The 24,630-nt window shown below is 42.9% G+C and overlaps 1 protein-coding gene across 1 annotated transcript in view; it reads left to right on the top strand.

Annotated features, from left to right (window-relative positions):
* LOC137352504 (NT-3 growth factor receptor-like) overlaps window positions 1–24,630 on the top strand; it is a 603,448-nt gene that overhangs the window by 269,079 nt on the left and 309,739 nt on the right. The window contains exons 4-6 of the mRNA XM_068018049.1: window positions 4,879–4,947; window positions 9,957–10,111; window positions 13,805–13,947. Of these exons, the coding sequence (XP_067874150.1) occupies window positions 4,879–4,947; window positions 9,957–10,111; window positions 13,805–13,947 (367 nt within the window). The remainder of the gene's footprint in view (window positions 1–4,878; window positions 4,948–9,956; window positions 10,112–13,804; window positions 13,948–24,630) is intronic.

Here is a 24,630-nt window from a genome sequence, read left to right as displayed (position 1 = left end):
GTGAAAAAGAATCCATGGCATCCTTTTCAGTTTTCCTAAATAAAACAATGTCCATAATTCTAAAAAAAAACTTAACAAAAAATATAGAAGCACCGTCATAACAGTAGTCACTGTTGTAATGAAGGAAGCATAGCAGCCAATTTGCACACAGCACGGTCCCACAAACAGCAATATGATCATCTATTTTTTAAATTGTATGTTGAGGATGCTAGGGACATCGCCCCTGCTCTTTTTTGAAATAGCACCATGGGATTTTTTTTTTACATACACCTAACAGGGCTGATGGGGCCTCAGTCTAAAATCACATCTAAAAGACAGCACCTCCAACACACTCTCAGTATTGCATGGGAGCATCAACCTAGATTTCTTTTTAAACTCTAGATTCTGGAGTGGGACTTGAACCCATAACCTTCTGATTCAGAGGCAAGAGTACTACCACTGAGCTACGGTCAGCACCAAGTAACCTGTCTCTCTGAGAGTGAGTGCTCAAGGATACCATCTTGTGGGTGGGGCAGTAGGGAGCATTGTTTTTTAACATGGGCCGTGGAGGACATTGTTCTGTGTTGGGGGACATTACAAGCTGCTGTTTGTGGGTGGGTCAATAGAAGGTGCTGTTAATAGTATTAAGAGAGAAATCACAACATGGAAATGGGTTGTTCAGCTCCTCCAGTGTGTGTTGGTGTTCATCCTCCTAATCCTACGTGCCTATCCTGTTCCCATATCTTTATCTGCCTTTCCTGAAACTATCTGATTCTTAAAAGTTGACATGGCCTCTGTTCCGTTCACTAACACTACAATTCATTCCAGTCTCGGAACTGTCAGTGTAAAAAAAAAAGTTCTGCTCTTGGTGCTAAAATGTTTGCACTTAATCTTATATCTATGTCTCCGCACTCTAGAACTTGGAAACAATCTGTTTCTATCCACACTGTCCCATCCTTCAAAATTTTAATACCTCTATAAATCATTCAAAAATCCAACAAAAGCATCCCCAATTTTATCAAGTCCTTCATTGCATTTGTTTTTCCTCATACCAGCCAGCACCCTAGTGAATCTGTGCTGTATCCTTTCTAATGCTTCAATCTCCATCCTATAATTTGAGTCCAAATCTGCACGCAGCACTCCAAATATGGTATTACTGAAGTTTTATATAGATTTACCATTTCACCTTGATTCTATATTTGCCATAAACTAGTATTCCATTAGCTTTTATTTATGAGCTTATCTATTTGAGGTGCTACTTTTAATATCTTGTGTACCTGAACCACAAATCCTCTGCTTTTCCACAAAATGGACCATCTCACACTTATGGACATTGAATTCCATCTGCCACTTTATGCATCTTATCATTATCCTCTGGGAGCTTCCAGTGGTCCTCCAAATTATTTACTGTACCTCCTACTTCAGTATCAGATGCACACCTTCTAGCTCTATATAAAGATCTTCAATGTACTTATGTTGTGCCAGAACAGAATCCAGTGAGACGTTGCTACCAACCACTCTAAGAAATTGCTCTTATACCCTACTCTTTGTATTGTCCCTTCTAACCAGTTTTCAATCCAATTTGCCACTTTTCCCTAGTTGCCCTTTGAGCTGAGTAGGCCAGTTCAGAGTCAACTACATTGCTGTGGGTCTGGTCTCACATGTAGGCCAGCCCAGATAAAGATGGTAGGGGAGATTTCCTTTCCTAAAGGGCATGAATGAACCAGATGGATTTCTATGACAATCAATGATGGTTTTATGGCACTAATAGCATTCAATTCCAGATTGTATTTATTAAATTTAAATTCCATCAGCTGTTTTGGTGGGATTTGCACCTGTATCCCCCAGACTTTAGGCTGGGCTTTGGAGTACTAGTGCAGTGACATTATCACAATGCCACCATCTCCCCACATCTACCGCATACCCCCATCCACCATATCTGTCAGTCCTTCAAAGAACTCTGTTAAGCTTCTAATTATTTTTCTTCATCTGGATTTTTTAGTAATTTCATTTTTGATTGAAGATTCCAAACTTTTCCCCAATACAAGTGTTAAACTAATTGGCCTGTAATTACTCAAGCTAACTTTGTCCTTTTTGAAAATGTTCATTCCCCAGTCCTTCTGCACAAACGCACTCACAATAGAACACTGAAATATAATGTAATATATTTCTTCCCACATTTTCCTCAGGATTTTTTGGATATATCCCTTCAGGGCCAGGTACATTATTCTCCTTTAGCTTAACTATTGTCTTTAATACTTTCCATTTGACTTATTATAATATCTCATTCTCCTTTTAACCACTTAAAGATTTAGCTCTTCCCCAATATCCTTTTTTTTTGTAAACACTGAAGCAAAGTATGGGTTACGTATTCCACTTATCCTCTGCTAACTCACTATCCTCTCCTCTCAAGGGTTCTACCTCACATTTAACAATTTTCTTTTTACTGATACTTTATTGTTCTTTTTAAGATTCTCTCCTCGTACTCCCTGTTTGCTTTCCTTATCTCTTTCTCAACCTCTTTCCTCATTTTCTTGTATTCTCTCTTATATTTATTATTTTTATCTTATCTATACACCACATATGCCCTTTTCATCAATTTTAGTTTCCAGCGTCATTATTTATCCGCACCATTCTGAAACTTGAAGTGGCCTCATTTTTAAGGTATATACTTATGCCACAACTTTGTAATCTCCTTTTCAAGGATATCTCATTGTTGTTCTATAGGTCCTTGTGCTAATTTCTCTTTCCACCTCACTTTAGCTGGATCACTACTCAACTTCCTAATATCTGCTCTATTCTAATCTGGTGCTCTTGTTTTTGTACTAACTGTAACCCTTTTGCTTTAGACCTTATGATATTATGGGTATTACACCCACAGTTAACTTGTTTATATGATTTATTTTGCTCCTTATTACTGGATCAAGCAACATTTCTCCCCTTTTAGGTGTTACAACATACTGCATGAGGAAGGAGTTCCATACACATTTTAGAAATTCCATTTGTCTTTCTCGATTTACTCACTCTGTTCCAATCCATGAAGGGGTCATTAAAATCTCATCAAACAGTAATTCTGCTATTCCAACTCATCTCCCTGATCTGTCCCTTTCCATTTCCCTCCCACAATTAGGGGGCCTGTGATACTTTTACTCATGTAAAAATCCATTTTTAATTCTGATCTCTGACCACATTATATTCTGTCCTTCACTAATATTGCCCACTTTCTCCTTTCTTACCTATTCTGTCCCACTTAAAAAATATTATAAACCGACAGTTTTATTTTGTTCTGTGGGTGTATAATAGAGGAAATCTTCTGTTTATGAGGCAGTCGAGGGTCTGATTTGTGGGTGGATAGAGGATGCTGTTCTTCAGCTGTACAGCAGATGGAGCCATTCCTGGATAGGGAAGTAGAGGCTTCTATTCTGTGGGTGTACAATAGAGGGTGGGTGTCTCAAGGTGGGGCAATAGAGGGCACTGGGTTGTGAATCTACAGTAGAGGATGCCATTCTGTGGTGAGAGAATGTTTTCACTCAACAAAGAGAATGTTAATTCCATTTGAATATAAACCTTTGTCAGTAATAACTGAGGCACAGGCAGTCATTGGTTTCTGTGGGAGCTCAGAGCTGGGATCAGCAATTCCTGGTGGAAGTACAGGGAACACCTGACAATAGAAACAACAGATTTTTTTTAAAAAAAGCAATAGCTAGTTGCTTCTGAGGAAATGTGAGCTGTGCTTTGAAGTGCCTCCCTCTACTTGAGCTTCAGTTGCTGTTTCAATCAGTCCCAATAGGGTTTCTTTGAAGTGATGTTTCCCAAACACTTTTTGTCATGAAGTGCAGATCCCCTTAAAGCTTTCTGCACAGGCTTTGAAAGCACAATACAACAACATCTTTGCCTGATCTGGAAAATGCTGGGAATACTTAGACTTGTCAGCATCGTATGAGGAATATTTGTAAGTTCAGAGTAGGAACTCTTCAATTTGATTTGATCAATTTTGATGAAGGGTCCCACTTGAAAAGTGATCATCTCCGTCTCTTTCAATTGTTGATTGGGCTGCGGTTCCCACTGTGGCCACCGCGGTGTGGAGTTTTAAGAACACATTGTTAGGTCGAGCTCCAAGTGCAGCTGTACTGTGCTGCCTCATAGATTGTGGCCAGAAGAGGTAGGGGAGTGGGGGGTTGTCAGGTATGGAATAATTTCATGGAGGTGGGGTCCTTTGCTCCAATGTTTGCTGCCTGCCCCTATCAGAGTGCTGGGACATCGGGCTGTCCACCCACAATAAACCCTGGCCACTAGCTACCCAATCTCCCTGTGCAATGAGTTCATTCTTTTCAGCTCAACCCTTGGGTGATGGGATGGTTTCAGCCATCTGCACTTCAACTTGAGTTGTAATTAGAAAAGGCCTTTAATGTTGGATATTTGATAACATCAATCACAGGAGAGGCTCTCTCTTTGATTCCTAACTACTGATTGACACACTTCAATCAGAGAGCACACTTACTCTTCCGAGCAGAGTATCTCGCTCCTGCCCAACCCCACTGCTTCCAATGCCTGCCTAATTTATTCATTCTCTGATTTATAAAAAAACAGAACTAGCCAAAAAGAAAATGAATGCAAAGATTTAGCATCCTCTCTAACTGTGGACAGCTTTGTGAGGGAGGCAGGGTAACACTTCTGATTCTTGCGCACTCTCCTAATAGGGCAGGAGGCCCTCATTGAGCTGGTTGAATGCAGCAAGCCCCACTCACTGGTCAAAGTGTTAATAAGGGCACGTGTGTTTAATCAGCGGTTTGCCACCTCATGCAACTCTGAATACAGTGAGGTTTCTGACATTAGACACTCAAATAGATTCCACTGAAAGTAATTAATAATGTATTTCCTTTCCTCTTTCATTTGCAGTAACCTCTCGGGTAATCATCTCACCAGCCTGTCCTGGCAGCCCTTCAGGACACTCCGACTTGCCCAGCTGTAAGTACAACGCATCTGGGTGTTGTAAGTGTTACAATCTCAGTTACAAGTTCTGTTTTTCTCTTCCTAACCCTGTGGTGCAAAGTCTTCTGGTGCATTGGCTGATCTACTGCCCACACCAGTGATCCAGAGCTCTTTAAATCACTCCTGTTAACTGCGCGGTATAGAGTGAAACTGTGAAGAACACAAGTATTACTTTGTGCTGGCCATTGCCCACTTTCCATCCTCTTAAAGGTAGTGGCTCTTGTTGCAGTACATTTCCAATTCTTATTCAAGTGGGCATCCTTAAGTGTGAACCTAGACAGGTTATATGACCATGGAGGTGGACAGTGGGCAGCACAGACTGGCTTAAACCTGTTCTATTGAGGCTCCTACACATACCTTATCCCATGGGAGTCACTGGAGGAGTGGGCATCTGGCTGACTTAATCCTGCTCCCGAGCCTAGGCCTATTCAGGTCAGGCATACCACCACAATTGCTGCCCTGGCTGAGATCAGGTAACTCTGCAGAAAGAGTGGCTGAGGAAGGGAAAGGGTTTTGAGTCTGGCCTCCACCAAGAAGGAAATGAATTGTGTCCCCAGCAGCCTTCTTTTGTGAGGGGGTCACTAAACAAGCTTAGCATTCCACAACTTTTAGAATTAGAATTAGAACATTACAGCGCAGTACAGGCCCTTCGGCCCTCGATGTTGCGCCGACCTGTGAAACCATCTGACCTACACTATTCCATTTTCATCCATGTGTCTATCCAATGTCCACTTAAATGCCCTTAAAGTTGGCGAATCTACTACTGCTGCAGGCAGGGCGTTCCACGCCCTTACTACTCTCTGAGTAAAGAAACTACCTCTCACATCTGTCCGATATCTATCACCCCTCAACTTGAAGCTATGTCCCCTCGTGTTTGCCATCACCATCCGAGGAAAAAGACGCTCACTATCCACCCTATCTAACCCTCTGATTATCTTATATGTCTCTATTAAGTCACCTCTCCTCCTCCTTCTCTCCAACGAAAACAACCTCAAGTCCCTCAGCCTTTCCTCGTAAGACCTTCCCTCCATACCAGGCAACATCCTAGTAAATCTCCTCTGCACCCTTTCCATAGCTTCCACATCCTTCCTATAATGCGGTGACCAGAACTGCACGCAATACTCCAGGTGCGGTCTCACCAGAGTTTTGTACAGCTGCAGCATGACCTCGTGGCTCCGAAACTCGACCCCCCTACTAATAAAAGCTAACACACCATATGCCTTCTTAACAGCCCTATTAACCTGGTTAGCAACCTTCAGGGATTTATGCACCTGGACACCAAGATCTCTCTGTTCATCTACAGTACCAAGAATCCTCCCATTAGCCCAGTACTCTGCATTCCTGTTACTCCTTCCAAAGTGAATCACCTCACACTTTTACGCATTAAACTCCATTTGCCATCTCTCAGCCCAGCTCTGCAGCCTATCTATGTCTCTCTGTACCCGACAACATCCTTCGGCACTATCCACAACTCCACCGACCTTAGTGTCATCTGCAAATTTACTAACCCACCCTTCTACACCCTCTTCCAGGTCATTTATAAAAATGACAAACAGCAGTGGCCCCAAAACAGATCCTTGCAGTACACCACTAGTAACTAAACTCCAGGATGAACATTTGCCATCAACCACCACCCTCTGTCTTCTTTCAGCTAGCCAATTTCTGATCCAAAGCTCTAAATCACCTTCAACCCCATACTTCCGTATTTTCTGCAATAGCCTACCGTGGGGAACCTTATCAAACGCCTTACTGAAATCCATATACACCACATCCACTGCTTTACCCTCATCCACCTGTTTGGTCACCTTCTCGAAAAACTCAATAAGGTTTGTGAGGCACGACCTACCCGTCACAAAACCGTGCTGACTATCTCTAATGTACTTATTCTTTTCAAGATGATTATAAATCCTGTCTCTTATAACCTTTTCCAACATTTTACCCACAACCGAAGTAAGGCACTGCCTTGGAAGAGGTCAGTTCGCCATTTGCTTCTTGGTGTTCCGGCCTTCAAAGATGCTCCAAGCCTCTGAGAGATCAGGGGTGCAGGAACTCCTGAAGTTTGTTCTCCTTCTAGTCAGTGGGCTTTGGGTACTTTGCAAGCTCTTCCCGCAACAAAGACCACATGAAACCCTGGCGTAAGACTATGACGCACAATATCCAGGTGCTGGGATATTTTCCAGGCCTTCCACTGCAGTCCCACTTGAGTCAATGTACCAGAAAAGCTAAGGAATTGTGACCCCTCTGCCACCCTCCTCTTTCCCTGTACTTCCCTCTGTACTTTTCTTTCATCTCGCACTCTATCCCTCTTCCTCTTCTTGTTCCTTCTTGCCTCTCATATCTCTCTTGCCTTTCTCTGCCTCTATCGCTTTCTCTCTCTCTCTCTCCTCCCTCCTTGTCTCTTTTCCTTTCTCTCCTTTCTTTTGGTCTGTGCCCCTCTCTTTGTTTTTCACTCTTTCTGCTTTGCCTGTCTCTCTTTCGCTGTCAGTGTCTGCTCATTCCCTCGCTAGCTGCTCTGTGACATTCCCTGCCCATCTTCTCTTTTTTCCAGCTCTCTCTCCAGCCCATTTTATTTCTTTACTTTCCATAGACATCTGCAAACCCGACATGAAGTCCTGTAACATTGATCACTAGTCGCGGGAGTCAGTTGCCAGCGATCGCCAGAGCTGGTGGGCAGCCATAAAGGCGGGGCTAAAGTGTGGCGAGTCGAAGAGACTTCGCAGTTGGCAGGAAAAAAAGACAGAAGCGCAAGGGGAGAGCCAACTGTGTAACAGCCCCGACAACCAATTTTTTCTGCAGCACCTGTGGAAGAGTCTGTCACTCCAGTATTGGCCTTTATAGCCACTCCAGGCGCTGCTCCACAAACCACTGACCACCTCCAGGCGCTTACCCACTGTCTCCCGAGACAAAGAGGCCAAAGAAGAAGAAGAGCTTTCCATAGGCAGCTGCTCGTGCCTTTGAATTTCATGCAAAGAAATTTACTTGGGCACCACTGATATCGTCGTTCCTGATTGTTCAGTCGACATCTGCTCCCTTTGGCTGCCTGCTGTGAAAATGCCAACCTGCGTAATGCATCTTTAGTGCATCGCAGTGCCCATTTATTTAAAGAGACGTAACAGCATTAACTGTGAGTGAGCTGGAAACAGTCCAATTCCACTAATTCAGTGTCTATTCATCTCGCCACATCCTGAATGTGGAGGTTACTCACGTATAATCTGTCCTGTTTTCCCTAACTTGTTGTACCTTTCCCCTGGTCCCCTGATTACCCATGTGTGCAATTCTTGGCATCAGTGCTTGCTTGTTCCACTGCCAAAATCTTGTGGACCCCAGTGGGTGTATGGACAGCTGCCCACTGCTGCTGTACTCCATTGGATGTATGGGTCCAGCGCCCACTACTCCTGGCTGCTGGCGATCAGTCAACCCGCAGCCCATGCTTTTTGGACCCCAGTAGTAATCGGATTGCAGATGAAGTTACAATCCTGGTGCATTCAGGTTGCACCCACACATGGTACAGACTGTCCTTTATGTATAGCATAACTAGGAACTCTACCATTAACATATTTCAGCCACTGCCTGCAGGAAGTTCTAGTTGTGTGCATTTCCAACAATGTTGCCATGGTGGAAGTTATTAGAATGACGATCACCATCAGCTGACTCAGCCCATAGTTCTTCCCATACAACCCCTCACCACAGAGCCTTGTCAGCGGCCCGGCCCAGAGGCCTATTGCACCCTGTTACGGCCAGGTGGTAAGGGATGTGGGTGGTTCCCACTATCACCTCCCAATTGACTCCAATCATGTTTTGTTTAAAATGATGAGTTAGCCTCTGACTCTTTTACTTGCCAAATAAACAGACAGTGACAGGTTATCTTGTAGATTTAAAACAGAAGATTAACTATTCATTGAACAATATTCATTCCCTGAAATGTTCACAACACCACTCACGCACACATTCACTCTCTCATGCACTCTCAAGAGAAGACAGATGGAACGCAAAGGGTAAGAGTTCAAAGTGTGGTAGCTGTTCGTGAATTATATTAAACTCATTGAAACTTCTAAGTAGAATAGTCTCTTTTAAAGATGCAGGCCTGGTTTGTTTGTAGTCTTGACTTGTTGAGGTGTTGTAGATTTCTGGTGGTTAGGATTTCAGTCTGGAGGCGGTGGGTCACTTTCAGTTCTGTGCTGCAGCAAGCTGAAGTATTGAATTAGCAGCAGAGCTCTTTCCTTGCCTGACTGGATTTCTTTCCACCACCACTGCCTAGACTGCTTTGCTGTGATGTTCTTGTGATCGATCTCTCTCTCTCTCTCCCTCTCTCCTCAGAGAGTTGCCTTTTATGGTCAAAAATCCATCAAATTAGAGTCTTTGTTAGTTGAGACATGGCCCTCTCCCCTGGGGTGACCATACAATGGACCAGGATGTGGAATCCATGGCCATCCATTAATGTCTGGTTGAGTATAATCCTGTTATGATGTGGCTGCTTCACACCTTCCTTGTTTCAGAAGAACCCATTCAATTTAGGAATGTCTCTTGATGGTTTCAGGATGGGTGCAATTGACACCTCCTAGCCTGGAATGCATCCTTTTGTCCTTAACAGACAGTGAGGCAATGTTCAAATACACAGTCCAGGTCATCTGACCTTCGGTGGCCATCTTTTGCAGCATTGTCCACCTTTTTTCAAAAAGTGAGGGCAATTTTAAAGAGTTCACCTTGAATAAAGTTTGTATCTTAAGAGTAGGAATATATGTCTTTACTGCACATGACGACCCCCATGAGCTGTAGGGGAAGAATCAGATTGGTGGTCAGATCACCCTCGTTGGAGGTGTGAGAGAAAGTTGCTAATCTCATTCCCTTCTTAGAGTGGGGCTGAAGCAGACTGGGGGGAAAAGGACAAAATGAGGCTTTTCTGCTGAAACGAGGGGGGCAGCAAGATCCATCTTGGACATGAATTTCTCTGAACTAACACTTTGTTCTCTTTTGTGACTTTCCAGTATTTTGGTCGGAAACCTATTCAACTGCAGCTGTGACATCCGTTGGATCCAGCTGTGGCAGGAGGCTGGTGAAGCCCAGCTGCAGTGGCAGCAGCTGTACTGTAAGACAGAAGGTTCCAACATCCTCCTCTCCGAGATGAACATCTCACAGTGTGGTAAGTGTCATTCATACACGGCAGAGAAAAGACATTCCTGAACGGAGAAGGCAGAAAATGTTTCCGGAAACGCAAATTGCCAGGACTAGTCTTAGGTTGATGTCTGGGCTAAAATCGGTGCAGAAGATTCCAATTTACTTTTAGACTCCTGATATTCTTCTCCAATAAGAAAGAATGAAAGTCTTGCACTTTTGATGCAAAAGAGAGGAGAGAGGGGCCTTGAAAATGGATCTCCTCCCTCTTTACATTGGCCTGGGTCCTCCCTAATGCTACAGCTGGGGAGAGAGCACCAGCACCTAGAGCATGTGGAGACATTGTAAAAGGAGGGGAAAAAAGACTTGCATTTATATAGTGCCTTTCACGACCTCAGGACATCCCAAAGTGCTCTACTGTTAGGAAATCCTTTAGAAGTGTAGTCAGTGTTAGAATGTAAGAAACGCAGCAGCCAATTTGCGCACAGTAAGCTCCCACTAACAACAATGTGGTAATGGCCAGGTAATCTTTTGTTTTAGTGATGTTGATTGAGCGAGAAACATTGACGAGGAACACTGGGGTAACTCCCCTGCTCTTCTTCAAAATGGTGCCATGGGCTGTCCAGCAGACAAGGCCCAATGCTTAATGTCTAAATTGAAAGACGGACCCTTGATTACTGCAGCATTCTCTCACTGCTGGACTGGAGCATCAGCCTAGATTTGTGTGTTCAAGTCTCTGGATTGGGTCTTGAACCCACAGCTTCCTGACTCAGAGGTAAGAGTGTTACCTGCGACTCCAGCAGTTCTTCCTGCCCCATTTTTTTTCTCAGCACAGCAGGTGGGTGCCCATTTTAAGGGGTTATCAAAGAAGGCCCCCCTCCTGATCACGAGAAAGTCTAAAAAGATGTGACCTCCTTCCGCACCCATCCACCCCCACCCTACACCCAATGCTCCCCACCCCGGGACTATTGGATGCTCATTAGAGATCTTCTGTCAGCTCTTTTTGGCTGTCTTTCTTCCCACTTACAGGGGCAGGTGTAAACCCACATATACCAATGAGTTCAGTTCAGGTGCAATACCCGTTGGATGCCCTACGTTTGACTAGCATCACAGCATAGTTAGGTGAGGAGGAATATCAGGGCCCCTGTGTTTTTAATTGGCTAAATATACCTAATACCCTGTGAAGGTCGTGGAACATAAAAGAAACACCAAGACGAGGGAATGATTATTGGGCCCATGCTGTTGTTATAACTGACCCAAATACAATCCACTCCTGTTAACTCAAAGTCATTTTTCACCCAAGAAAATTTAAAATTATCCACAAGTTCAAATTAAGCACTTTTAAGAAAACAGCAGAGGGAATTTTTTTCCCACAGTTTTCAATTTGAGTTAATGAATAATTCAAATTAAGCAACTTTGAATTAACAAGATTATGCAGACAGTATCTGCATAACTGATTTCCATTGCTGATCGAAATTCTTCTGCAAGTCTTTAACTGCAGACATGGTCCCCACTGTTCTCTATTTACGTTTATGCTGTTTGCAAATTTAAGCAGGTTCCATTTATATTGCCAATTTCTAAGCATTACGGTATGGCACTCAACATCTCCCCTCATTCTGACGTCACTCCTCTCAGAGGTTACATCTGATTCTTATCCTGTCCTATATTCTACCCTGGTTTCCCTCAGCTTCAAGTTTAACTAGAAAAAGAAAGGCTTGCATTTACATAGTGCCTTTCACAATCTCCGGATGCCCCAATGCGCTTTACAGCCAATGAAGTACTTTTAAAGTGTAGTCACTGTTGTAATGTAGAAAACATGGCAGCCAATTTGCACACAGCAAGCTCTCATAAACAGCAGTGTGATAATGACCAGATAATCTGTATTAGTAATCTTGATTGAGGGATGAATATTGGCCGGGACTGCCAGGATCACTCCCCTGCTCTTCAAAATAGTGCCATGGGATCTTTTATATTCACCTGTGTGGGCCTCAGTTTATCTGACGTCTCATCTGAAAGATTCTCTCAGTACTGCATTGAAGTGTCAGCCTAGATTTTTGTGGTCAGCTCTTTGGAGTGGGATCAAGCCCACAACTTTCTAACTAAGAGGTAAACGTACAGCCAACTGAGTCACAGCAATCACAAGTTGTTTGTAAAAAAAACTTTTCAAAAGATTAATGCAAGTCTAAGTGGCAGATTCAACTGTAGCTTTGAAAAGGGAGCTGGATACATCCTTGAAAAGGAAAAATTTGCCAATGGGGAAAGAGCAGGGGAATGGGACTAATTGGAGAACTCTTTCAAAGAGCCCACACAGGAACAATGGGCCGAATGGCCTCCCGTGCTGTCTGCTTCAAAGGAATAAATTGTATTATGGGGAAATTGACTGTGCATTTATCCTAAATGGTAAAACTTTAAAAGGAGTAGAGGAACAGAGAAATTAATGGTTCAGATAAACAGGTCTTTAAAAGAAGGAGAATAGGTTGACAAAACTGTTTATAAATAAAGAAAAGCATATTGATTCTAGGTATTATAAAAAGAAAAGGCACAAGTATAAAAGCAAAGTGGTAATGCTAAACCAATACACATTATTGCTTAGGCCACAGGCAGAATATTTCACTCAGGTTTGCATGTCTTACTTCTGGAAGGTTGTCAAGGTGATGGAGAGGATGAAGACGAGATCCATTAACATGATACCATGGATGAGAGGATCTAATAGAGATATGGAAAATTTGAGGGAAAAATTGTTACCATCTCACTAATAAGTGGAAACTAGAGGACATAAAATTCATCAGGGCAATGACAGGAAAGACTTGGAGAATTATTTTTACGTTTATATCTTATGTTCTTATTTATGGGGAACAGGCAGGAAAGTGGAGTTGAGGCCAAGATCAGATCAGCCATGATCTTATTGAATAGCAGAACAGGCTCGAGGGGCCACATGGCCTACTCCTGCTCCTATTTCTTATGTTTTAGATTGTTTATTCATGGAATGCCCTGCCAGGTAGAGTGGAGGGAAAAAAATCCATAATAGTTTTTAAAAAGGAAGTGGACAAATATTTGAAAAAAGAATGAAATAGTGGGTATGAGCAAAGGGCAAGGACAGGGACTAACTGGAGAGCTCTTTCAGAGGGACAGCATAGGTGTGATGGACCAAATGGTTTCCTTCTGTGCTGTAAAATTCTATGATTCTATGATTACTGAGAAGGATCTTCCACTTCAAACTTGATGGTGAATGATCTTTATTAAGCTGTCGTTGTACAGGATCTTCTCCAGCTTAGCCCTGTTCTTTGACCTGTCATTGATAATGGGCCTGTAGATGTCTGCCTCTTATTTGATCTATTTTGTAATGCAGACACTATGGTATTTCCAGCCCTGTGGAACCTGAAGTGTCTCTTTGATAATTGCCAACCTGGGATATATGCCATCCAACCCAAGCACTTTGTTGGTGTTCAGTTCCTTTAGCCTCTCAGTTATCTCGACCTGCTGAGTCCCAGATCTTAGTTTAGAATATTAAGAGGGATCGATCTTATTGTACAGCCTCCAGCATCTTCTGACCCAGACACGGGATTCTGACAGAGCTAAAGCAAAAAATATTTTGTGTGTCTCACCTCCTGCTTTAATTTTTGTTCCCTCCCTCTTCCACTGCTGCCTATGCAAGTCCATTGAATCTAAGGCTTTCCCTTCACCAGATGTGAGACTGATAGTTTTTTTTCCTGTTGTGTAGAATTACCGGAGATCAGTGTGAGTCACAGTAACTTGTCGGTGAAGGCAGGAGAGGACGCAGTGGTGACATGTAACGGATCAGGCTCTCCGCTCCCCGACGTAGATTGGAATGTCACTCATGTGCACTCCATTGGCATCCACCAGGTAAGAGAAAGAAAGAACTTGCATTTATATGGTGCCTTTCACGGTTTTAGGATGTCCCAAGGCGCTTTATGGCCAATGAAGTATTTTGAAGCGTAGTAACTGCAGGAATGTAGGAAACTCGGCAGCCAAGTTGTGCATAATTTGTGCTAATTTCCTACGAGCTGGATAATGACTAGATAATCTCTTTTAGTGATAGTTATTGAAGTGCACTACACCTGGAAACTGGGGAGAACTCCCCTGCTCTTCTTGGAAATAGTGAATCAGGGTTGTGCACGTATAGACATTTGGGAGGGAGGCAGAAGTTAGTTGTTTACTCCCAAAATCTGAAAGGCAGTGAGAGTGAAGCTCTCAAGCATTACTAAAAATCAGGTTCGCTGCTCCGTCACTCCTGCTCACCTTTAAACTTGGTAATATACAGTGCTGTTATTGTGAAGAAATGGAGTGCCATCTATTGTTGCTGTTGTTGCTTGAATTCCCCATTGTTTGTGGAAACTGCTGTCTGTAGACTGCTTGTGGAAGGAGGGTAGTGGCAGTTGCTGTTGTTGCTAAGGGTTGCTGTTGTTGAGGGACGTTGTCGATGTTGAGGGACTTTGTCGATGTTGAGGGATGCTGTCGCTGTTGATGGACGTTGTCGCTGTTGAGGGACGCTGTCGTTGTTAAGCGTCACTGCTGTTGAGGTATACTGGTATTGTCAAGGTTCGGTATTATCATAGGTGAATGTGGAAGGATGCTGTTGTTGCCAAGGGTAACTGTTGTTGAGGGTTGCTGTCATTGTTGAGGGTTGCTGAAATCAAGGGATGCTGCTGTTGTCAAGTAACTCTGCTAAGTATAGTAGGACTCTTCTATAAAGCCTTGGAACACTACTGAATATAGGTACTCTATATAATATCTTTCTTTCTTTTTTTCTTTCTTTTGGGCCTCCTTATCTCGAGAGACAATGGGTAAGCGCCTGGAGGTGGTCAGTGGTTTGTGAAGCAGCGCCTGGAGTGGCTATAAAGGCCAATTCTAGAGTGACAGGCTCTTCCACAGGTGCTGCAGATAAAATTGGTTGTCGGGGCTGTTACACAGTTGGCTCTCCCCTTGCGCCTCTGTCTTTTTTCCTGCCAACTACTAAGTCTCTTCGACTCGCCACACTTTAGTCCTGCCTTTATGGCTGCCCGCCAGCTCTGGCGAACGCTAGCAACTGACTCCCATGACTTGTGATCAATGTCACAGGATTTCATGTCGCGTTTGCAGACGTCTTTAAAGCGGTGACGTGGATGGCCGGTGGACACTGTCTTATATAATAGCACTGTTGAATGCACGATTTTGACACTTGGTGCCTGCTGCCTGTGAACCCCTAGGGCTTTAGCAGAGTCTTGGAAAATCTGAACCAATGTGTAAGTTCAAGTTACTTATAAATTGAGTTGGAGCATGTGGTGACATCAGCAAATGAAAGAATTCTGAAGCTGTGCAAAGGGTATACGATGGAACAGATCTTTGATGAAACCTGTCTGATCGTGAAATGATTGACAATCAGTCGTTCGTTGAATGTAGCAGCCAAGGCATCAGGTGGCCTTGCTGTTTGGAATGACTTTAACAACTTGCATGTTTAGAAAAATCCAAAGCTGTTTTTTCGATCTCGATCATTTATATATTTCATATATATGTATATTCATATAGAGAGCATTGACAGACAGTCTACGTTTCATGTGAAGTAACTCAACAAAACCTCAGAGCTTCACAATTCTGCAGAAAAGATAACAGATTCTTTTTATAGCCATCTCCCAATATCCAACTGAATGAAGGGCTGATTGTCAACCATGGCTGTTCCAGAGCCTCAATTTATATCCTGGACCAGATTAACAAGTCATCATTCAAAAGGATTGACAGGACACCACGGTGCTTGTTGAATTTCAATCCGATTTTTCAAAATAATAACTGGTCTGTAAAGGTTATTTTTGTGACTCTTTTCTGCTAGTTGATTAGTCCCTTGCCCTGTACCTCCCTTACTGTCACAGTGAGGGGGCTAACATCCGTGATGTCTGTCTTTCAATGATTCCAGGAGCCGAAGATCATTACATTTAACCAGCACAGGCACAATGGGCTGAATGGCCTCCTTCTGTACAGTATGTTTCTATGGTGTACACCTAGCCTGTCCCTTTCTTACAGATCAATCCCACTTTTCTGTATTCTCACCATATCCCTCAATCCCTCCTCTCAGTGGCAACACTTAATTGCCTCTTAAACTGCCCACTTCCATATCTTTCCTACCAACTTCGCCTACAACTTGACTACCTTTTGTGTGAAAAGCCTTCCCACATACTGCTAACTTCCTCATTTTTAAATTCTGCCCCTGACGTTTGAACCTGTCACCACAGTGAACTAAAATCATTTCTGGAAAAAGAGGCATATTAATTTATTAGGGCAGTGAGCAGGAGGATGGGATTAGAATACGTGGCTCATGGGGAGCAAAATGTTAGCACAATTCAGGTAGGTCAAATGGCCTGTTTCTGTGCCAGCACTTTTCATTGATTGCAACATCAACCAATGCCACCCGAGTCAGGTTAACTGGTTATTCATCTCACTGCTGTTCATGGAATCTTGCTGTGTGCAAAATGCCTGCTCAATGTTAGTCACTGCAGTTTGGAGTAATTCACTAAGAATGTGATAAAACAAAAAAAGGTTTGCAAAACACTCATCAATTTGCTTGATGCGCATTTTAATAAACAAGCACAGTCTCAATCGTTGAAATTAATCCAGCAGGTTTGTGGGGGGCCTCCAGTCTCACTAGCTGGGAAACAAAAGGTATTGTAACAGGCAAGGTATTTACAAGCAATAAACTGAAGCAAACATCAGCGATTACATTGGGGGGGAAACTGCAGGAAAGCGAAGGGAGGAGTAAGATGAATACTGTTGTCTTCACTAATCATTCGCTCCCTTTCTCTTTAGAATCACACTGTGATAGTAATCCTCATACCCTGACCAATAAAAACAAGAATGAATTAAATTGAAGCAATTTTGTGATTTGCAACATGATTCTGTGATAAATTTGCAGATGCCAGCCTCTAACTAGTTATTGTTTTGGTATTTGGTGCTGGCTGGAAGGTGGCCTGTTCGGATATTAATGAGCTTGGTGCTCAGTAATTCCACAAGCTGTCTTTCTAACTGTTCAGTATTTGGGCTCCCTTCATGTTTTATACTGACACTCTGATGTGTGCATTATTAACAGGAAGTCTCGGGGTACCCAATGCCATATGACCTCTGAGTGAAAAGGAAGAATGTGCAGATGGGGGAGCAGCACTAGGTGAAATGTTCATTAGGAGAGTAGGTGCAGACATGATGGGCCGAATGGCCTCCTTCTGCACTGTAACAATTTTGTGATTGTAAGCCCACTGTGCTATTTAGGATTCCAGGCAATTGGGATACAGACCAAATCCATTGTACAGAGCTCTCTATAATTGCCCTGAATGCAAATGGGTGGGAAGGGAGAGATCCAGGCAATTTTCCTGCTCCTCATCACTGCCCAATGCTGATTACTGGAAGGTGCATGTATACGGATGTCAGATGAGACAAGGGTCAGGCCTGGCTGTGGTCAAATAGCCTCACTGTTTAGACACACACATAAGGAAATAGTTTGCATTTATAGAGCGTTTTTCACATCCTCAGGCCACCCCAAAGAATTTTATAGCCAATGCACTGCTTGTGAATTATAGGCCTAGTTGTTTTTGCGGGCACTCTCTAATTCATACACAGAAAGGTGCCACAAACAACAAACGAGGGAATGTTTTAACAGGTTGACAGGTGAATACTCTTCAGAACGCTTTGGATGAATTCCCCACACTTGCCTTTATAAACATGCCCTGGGCACTTTTGCATTTACAGGAGCAGGCAGATGTAGTTGCTGTTTAACAGTTTATCTCAATAGCAATGCCTCCAACAATGCAGCATTTGCCATGAACTGCACTGAAGTGGTGGCCTGTATTCTGTGTCCAGGTTCTGCTATGGAATTGGAAAGAATAACCTTCTGAAACCCAGCCAAGAATGCTACTGCTGAGCTAGATATACTGTTTGGATTACAGAACAACACTGACTGTTCTTCAAAGTATCTCAGCAAGAGTCAGTGCCCCTGAAAGCTTACTCCAGCGAGTGTCACTGTCTAATTAAGGTTATCCCAGTGATAATCAGCATAGTAGAACTTTGTTTTAGTGAGAGCTAATACCTGTGGAATCATAACCTTAGACATTTACTCCCTTCATCATTGGCTCACTGTGGCTGTAGCGCCAGGGTCAGCAACCTTAATGATAATTGTTTAAATTTAGTCAAAATAGCAATATCTTAAAAGCCACAATGCTGTTACTCAAGCACCAACGAAAAACAAGACAGACACACTTATGGATTTCTATGCAATACAGTTTCACTGATGCTCATAAACGTATTAATATCAGTGAAAAAGGGCATTTGATTATCCACAACATTTTAAAGGTTTTGACAGAAACTTACAAATTGAATGATGCTTTCTCACAAGTACAATGCTAATAAAAGTTTAAAACATTGAAACAGGCCATTTAATTAATATCAATTCCTTCTTTAAATGAAAAAGATAACTCTTACTTTAATGTGATTTCTGCTGCTGAATTTCTTTGGAGAGTTGGGCAGTATGCTGTAGTTTTCATTTTGAAGAAGGACTGTAAACTTTCATCATTCAATTGGCTTCTCAACTTGCTTTTTATGAAATTCATACTTGAAAACACTTGCTCACACAAGCAAGTAGATTCGAAGATGGTCATATGCGTATCTCTTTCAAGTTACAGGAAACGACCAGCAAAGAATTTCAAACTTCAAACACAATTTGTTTTTGTGTTTTCAGATCATGCATTTCAGCCCATCTGTGTTGAAGTGCCAAGGTAGATTTCTCCCTTTCTAGATCTTCAAGTTGGGTTATGAAGCTTCTGAATTTAGAGTCCAACAGAGCCCTACACTGCTAATCTGTTAGTTCCATTTCTAATTCTGCTTGGTTCACATGCAGGCAGGCAGATTAATAATTGAAGAAACAAACTTACTCTGGCCTTGTTTTGAGGCTGCTTTGGAAATGGCTGCAAAGAAGAGAAGAATTAAACAGGAAAATCGGGAATTTCAAGATGAATGGACTTATTCATTCACATTCATCCCAAATTTGGCTGGCCTCCCTTTGTGTCTCATTTACAATGAGAAATTCGCCAACAAAAAAAAATCAAACCTCGAGAGGCATTTCACTAAAAAGCACAGTGCCTTGCTCGAAAATTATCCTGCTGGAGATGCCTGAAAGAGACCGGTGGAGGAACTGAAGAACAAGGCAGAGAAATCTAGGAACATGTTCAAGATGTGGGTGAAATCATCAGCTCAGCTACTGCTAGTTTTGTAGCAGCTCCAGAGATTGTGAAGCAAGGAAATCAGTTCACAGATGGTGAATATATAAAACAGTGCTTTATCAAAGTCTCAGAGCAGCTGGACAGTGATTTTAAAAAGAAAAAGATTCCAAAATAGCCTCAAGATTAGAGGGAGCAGGTTTAGGACTGAATTAAGAAGGAACTTCTTCACCCAGAGGATTGTTAATCTATGGAATTCCTTGCCCAGTGAAGTAGTTGACGCTTCTTCAGTAAACGTCTTTAAAGCTAAGGTAGATATCTTTTTGAACAATAAAGGAATTAAGGGAGACGGTGGGAGCATGGGTAAGTGGATCTGAGTCCACGAAAAGATCAGCCATGATCTTATTGAATGGCGGAGCAGGCTCGAGGGGCCGGACGGCCTATTCCTGCTCCTAGTTCTTATGATCTTATGATTATGATCTTATGTGCTCACCAACACAGCCTCAACACCAGGGCCAGATGATCTGCGCTGTTTTGTTGATTAATGGGCCTGTCTGCATTTGCTCAACAGCACAGCATCAAAATCACTTCTGTTACAATTGACCAATCAGTGCCCTACTTGTTATCCATCTACCCTATCGCGGAGCAGGGATTACATTAGTATCGATCAATCATATTTCTAATATGGTGACCAATCAGAATGTGCTATTTTGGGTCAGTTTTTGGAACAGACAAACCATGGCTATAATGAGTGTGTTGTTTTATTGATTACTGTGCCTGCCTGTGCGTGACGCACATGAATGGATGGCAGGCGACAGTGAAAGATGCCATTTTTCCTGGTGAGCCATTCGACAGGCAGGAACTTTTAGATAACTGGTGATGCTTTTTTATGTTTCTGCATTGGGAGCACATTGCAGGAACAAATTTTCTGAAAACTCATTGCAGTCGCTATTTGAAAGATGCATTCGTTTGGGAGCCACTTGGGAGCGACACATTGGATCCCAGGAAGCTGCATGAGGCTCCGGAGCCACAGGTTGCTGACTGCTGCTGTAGTGTGTACCGTCTACAAGATGCACTATAACAACTCATCAAGGCTTCCTTGACAGCACCTTCCAAATCCGCAATCTCTGCCACCTAAAAGGACAAGGACAGTAGGTGCATGGGAACACCACCACCTGCAAGTTCCCCTCCAAGTCACACACCATCCTAACTTGTAAATATATCAGCTTTTCTTCATAGTCCCTGGAACTCCCTACCTAGCAGCACTGTGGGTGTACCCTCACCACAAGGACTGCAATAGTTCAAGAGGGCAATTAGGGATGGGCAACAAATGCTGACTATGCCAACAACACTCATGAATGAATTTTTTTTAAATCCTGGTCAGCACAGAGAGTCTATTTACACCAGTGTGTCAGTCAATGAGTTGGAAGTGGGGCCATCAAAGTCTACTCAGCAAGCAGGACCTGTTTTATCAGCAAACTACAACAAATTGTCTACAGAGTCTATTTAAATCTATGAATTACAGCAAACAGAACTCCTGACCAAAAAAAACTGCAGAAACATCTTCCGATAGACATGGTCCTTAAAATCAATCCCAGCCACTTAGAGCAATGTGGTCTCCAAGAGTGATTGACAGGGGAATTACCCAATCACTTCCATTCTAGCCATGAACAGCCATGTCACAATATGCATCAGCAATAAAGGTGGACTAAAATTTTGGCGGGGGTGGCGTGCAGCATCAAGACAAAAGATGTTGGCTGGGATTTTCTCGGAAAGGGGTAAGTCCCAGCTTTGGGATCATATGTGGGTCCTGGGCGCCCGTGGGCAGGCAGCAGGACTGCAGCGACAATCTTCCCGCAGGAGCCTCTTAATTGGCCACCACTGAGCTCACCGTACAATGAAGGACATTGGGCTGGCTCTCCACACTGCCGGGCTAATCAGAGGGCCGGCAGCTCTGCAGCCTCAGCAGTGCCACCGAGAGGCTGCAAGAGCAATGAGGGGAGTCAGAAATGTTTTTTCTCTGCCGGGGCCTGTTGTGTATTGTTGTAGTGTAGATCGAGTGTTGTCTAAAGACATCTTGGAGGTTTTGTAGGGCTAAAGAATAGCTCTTTTATTATATACATATATAACAATTTACACTGTCCAAAAACCTGTCTCGCTGGCACACCTCACACTGCATCTAGCTTCTTCTCAGCTTAATACCCATGTGACTGTTACATCATCATCACTACAGTGGGTGGTGTTTACTCTCACTTGTCTCAAACATTAACTCTTTCAGGCCCTTATACCACAGGTCCAGGTCACCAGGTCCCAGCAGTCTTGCGGGGCGGTGGTGGGTGGAAGGGGGGCCATTCCACCACTGGCAAAATGCAGCAGCCCGGGAAGATGGCCCTTCAATTGGCTAAATTGTCCGCCTGCCTCAGGTAGGTGGGCGGCCAAGCTGCTGCCATTCCTGCCACTGGGAAAATGGCCCAGCGGCGGGACCGCATTGGGGAGCCGTTCTGATGCGGCTCCCCGGCATTTTACTGGCATCACCGCCTCCTAGCCTGACACTCAGGGACCGGTAAAATCTCGCCTATTATATTCTTAGCCAGACTTCCGCAGCTGAAAGAAACCTCTGTGACTGCGGCATGACTCAGCTGCTGATATTTCTTTCATATCTCAGAATTTTACATGCCTGACTTAACCTTTAGTATTCAGCCTTGAAACAGGGCTCCTGTCTGAATATGCAAATTATGTTACATGAGTCTTTGTTAAGCTTTCACAATGTCATGGAGAACAAAAAGTGTTTATATATATATATATATAAATCTACACAGATCATATACCATCTCTTTACAGAGTGGGCACTGTTTAATATCTTGCAGTGCATATATACTGTGCTTGTTCATGAGTATAAGTAAGGGTGAAGGGGTTCGAATGAGTCTATTTATACCATTGGATTCAATTTATGAGTGATAAGTCCTCTGTTCTTTATAGTATTAAATTACTACAGGCAAGAAGGTCTCACTGTCAGATACCTTTGACCCTTCTTGAAGTTAGATGTTGTGTGTCAGGAGTCGTCAATGTGGTTGCTCCTTCAGTTCCTTCCAGGACAAACCGTAATCCCTTTCTGTCCCCATAGCTGGATTCAGTTGAACATGAAAGAAAAGCAGCTCATTTAAACAGAGGAAAAACAGGTTCTTGATGAAAACAGTCATGCAGGCAACCAACCTGCAAGTGTGTATAATAAGGCCTACTTCAGCGGGGTTCACAGAGACAGGCCTCAGGGCCTGGCCTCAAGTTACGGAAATTCACATTTTTTTTGTTTCTAGTTTTTTTTCTATCTATGGCATTAGCATTGTGCCATGTAAAATTCACCAGGAGCTAACAAAATATTTTATTAAGAATAATAAACTGACTGGTGTACTTTGAATTTTAAGTGGATATTCTCTCGTCTCGTTGCAAAACCAGGCCAAGAGGCTTGTCTCACAGTGCAGGACACTTCCAAGTTGGCGAGATGAGTAGATCAGGATGTAGAGGGGAGGGAATTCTGAGGGAAATGAGGCCTTCCAAAGCTTCAGAGCTCTGGGGAGGAATGAATTGGAGACAGTGCAATGATCTTGGTTTCCACACAGTAAGAATGAGTGGAGGAAGAAGAGTATGTTTAGGCATTTGGAGCTGAGGAACAGGAGAGTTCATAAAATCTCATAGAACGACATCTTCAGGATTTCCCCACCCACTTCCCAAACCCCTCCGCACCCCCACTGTGAGCAAGGAAATATTGGAACTCCAATTGCTTCTTAAGGAAGTGTATTCAATGCAAATGACTTAATGTCCTAGTACATGGCTTAGGGCTCAGTAGTAGATTTAATGAGTGATCATCTTGTGAAGGGGCCAGGGGTATGCTTGTGACAATGTTGTGAGTATCCCATAGAGTGTATCGAGGCCAACTGCTGATTTGAAGTAATTTACAGAGTTGGGAGTCAGGGTTTTATTTTTAAATCACTTAATAATGAGTTTGCCTTTGAATTATAGGACAGCCTGCATTTTCATTAACCTAATTTACAAGCATAAATTACTTTGCATTAATATAATTACTACATTTTCCATAATACACACTCTCCATGTATTTTAAAGCCAGGATTATTTTCAATTAATGAAAATTTACAAACGTTTGCGATGATAATGTTGACACAAAGATTGCTGCCCCCTTCCTGCTCTCTGCTGACTGCAAAGTGCCATCATTTAAGCGTTCTCCTCCTTTCTGCTGTCTCCCATCCAAGGACGAGATTCTCTTTTCATGTACTTTGATGCATTTTTACTCCTTCTGTCCATCTTCCAGTCTACATACTATCTGCATAGGGCAGGTGATTGGTTCCCACAGCTCTGTTAAACTAACACCCTTGCCTGTGGGAGTACGCCAGAATACTTATGAATGGTCCTAGAAGGTGTGAAATTGAGCCCAGAATGTGTGAGAGCAGACCTGGAGCATGTGAGAAAGGACCTATGTGAGGACAGACCCAACTTATGTGCATGACCCTGGAATGCTCTGTTGCTCTGCACTGCAAGAATGGATTCAAGTTTTTCCTACACTGAGGGTCAAGGATTACATGAATGCAAGCAAATCATTTAATTTGGTGTGTGCACATAAGACTAGAGGACACAGGTACAAAACTAATGAGCATGAAACTGTGCATAATCATTCTTACTCAGTTCTGAGCTCCAATTAGTAACGCTATTGCCTCTGAGTCAGAAGATTGTGGACACATGTCTCATTCCAGGACTAAAGATCATAATGTAGGAGTTATAACATTGTTTGTTGTGTCTGCCTTTGGACAAGAAGTTAAACCAGGATTTCATCCGCCTGCTCAAGTGGATGTTAAAGAACCCACGGCACCGTGCAAGAAGAACTGTGCCAGTACCAACAAATAATACATTCATTGGTCATTCTTCCCATTGATGTTCATGGGATCTTGCTTTGTGCAAAATTGCTGCCACGGTTGCCTACAGTTGCTGTACAGTAATTCATTGAATGTGAGGCACTTTTGTACATTTCTGAGAGTTGTGGTAAAGCGCTATATAAATTGAGATTGGAAAAGTTTTTAAAGTTAATTTCTGACTTTTTTGTATTGTAAAGGAATTGTTTTGGTTTCTTGTAAAGACAACTTGAAACAATTGTTTGAATAAACACAATCTGACGTAGCTTGCATTTACTAGCTCTGCCCTCGCAAAGGGTAATGTGGCTGAGGTGTCCAACAAAAGCCTGGCTGCAGGTATCTGTCTACCGGAGTTTGCATAGGTTACTCACTGTATCTTTGGTCTATTTGGATACAGAAATATTGTGAGCAGACTAGACTTCTACAGGACAAAATAA

Source organism: Heterodontus francisci, chromosome 38, assembly GCF_036365525.1.
Source record: "Heterodontus francisci isolate sHetFra1 chromosome 38, sHetFra1.hap1, whole genome shotgun sequence".
NCBI lineage: Eukaryota > Metazoa > Chordata > Chondrichthyes > Heterodontiformes > Heterodontidae > Heterodontus > Heterodontus francisci.
The sequence above is the reverse complement of the archived record's forward strand: the minus strand, read 5'-3'. Positions and strand labels throughout refer to the sequence as shown.